This window comes from Populus euphratica, unplaced genomic scaffold, assembly GCF_000495115.2.
Source record: "Populus euphratica unplaced genomic scaffold, PopEup_1.0 scaffold217.1, whole genome shotgun sequence".
Classification (NCBI taxonomy): Eukaryota; Viridiplantae; Streptophyta; class Magnoliopsida; order Malpighiales; family Salicaceae; genus Populus; species Populus euphratica.
The window spans coordinates 436070-437438 of record NW_011500036.1 but is presented as its reverse complement, the minus strand read 5'-3'; the positions used below and the strand labels follow the sequence as shown (position 1 = coordinate 437438).

Below are 1369 nucleotides of genomic sequence, written 5' to 3'. Positions count from 1 at the left end.
AAATTTAAGATCTAAGTTAATTCATTAATCTATTAAAATTATTAGGTCAAAAGTTAAAACGAGATTTTTCTTAAAAACTTTTACGTCACCGGATTAGGATTAACCCTAACTAATCCGGAATAGGATGTCCGAGATGGAACAGGAATCCCATCGGCTTGCTGATCAATAGATTAGCAGCCTATATAATGAAGCACCTCCAGGGTTGAAATCTACTCCATTCTTTAGCCTTCCAAGAATTGATCGTTAGAATAATTAGGAGAAACCAAATTAAGCCATCTCTCCATGTCTCTCACGGAGCTCAAACGCTCTTCTAGTCAAGAAAATATGCATCATGTTTCTGTCAAAAGACTAAAACTCTTCAAGAATAAACTAGTATCCTATTCGCCATCGCCGTCTTGGGAGCTTCTTTTTCTAGTGGCTCAGTATCTAGACCCTAAATCCCTTGCTGCTGCTTCTTGTGTGTCCAAATCATGGCTGGAGTCATTCTCCTCTGAGGATATCTGGCGGCCGATTTGCTCTGCTCACTACCCTTCTGTCTACAACCTCAAACATGTAGACCCAGCTCTCTCTTGTCACCGCCTTTACGGTATTGCCTCCACGGCAGCCTCCAAGCTCCAGCTTCAAAAGCCAATAAAACCCCACCTGCCCCTAAATGACCTCCTCTTCGTCATCAATGCAAGGACCGGAGAGTCTTCCACTTTATTCACCCTATCGAAACCATGCGATGAACTCCATGTAGATCCTAATGGGATATTCAAGTTCGCTGTCGACGTAGATCTTGAGTCTTCACTGAAAAAGGAAGCGATACGGGAGATAAAAGTCACATGGAACGTTGTGTTAAGAGGTTGGAAAGCTGTATTTAATATGATGGAATCGTGTAGTGGAAAGGCCAGCCTTGTTCCGGAGGCAGAAGACTTGTTTTCCAAGGAGCTTCCATTGCCGGGGTGTTGCTCAAACATGGTCACCGCAAGCAGCCTTGTTGCTGAGATAAAGTTGGGATTTTGCAGTGAGAATTGTATTGATGAGGAGGAGGGTATAGAGGATGACGGCAATTTCAAGAGAGGAAAGTTGAGTTTGGCCATCATGAATACAAAACATTGGAGGTACCTAAGCATGGATGATGCTCTGAGACATTTGCAGCACTTTTTGCTGCCTTGCGATGCTTAAGTAGTTCTCATCTCTTCTCTGATCACTTCTGGGAAGCTTGCATGGTGGCTCCTCTGATCAAGCTTCTTGCAGTTCTTTTTTTTTATTCATTTTAGTTTTACAAGCCTGGCATTGTGTAGCCTGTGATACAATTATTCATTTTTGTTTTCTTCATTAATAAATTTTATCAGCAGTGATTTGTACTGTTAATATCTTTGATGAT

The 1369-nt window shown here is 41.8% G+C and overlaps 1 protein-coding gene across 1 annotated transcript; it reads left to right on the top strand.

The window, feature by feature from the left end:
• The first annotated feature begins 324 nt into the window (after window positions 1–324).
• Window positions 325–1167, top strand: LOC105142781 (probable F-box protein At5g04010). The gene has a single exon (XM_011050570.1). It carries the CDS (start codon window positions 325–327, stop codon window positions 1165–1167), a length of 843 nt encoding a protein of 280 aa, XP_011048872.1.
• Window positions 1168–1369: the final 202 nt, after the last annotated feature.

Excerpts from the sequence above, each read along its gene's own strand:
- LOC105142781 (XM_011050570.1), top strand. The coding sequence starts at position 325 with ATGCATCATGTTTCTGTCAAAAGACTAAAACTCTTCAAGAATAAACTA.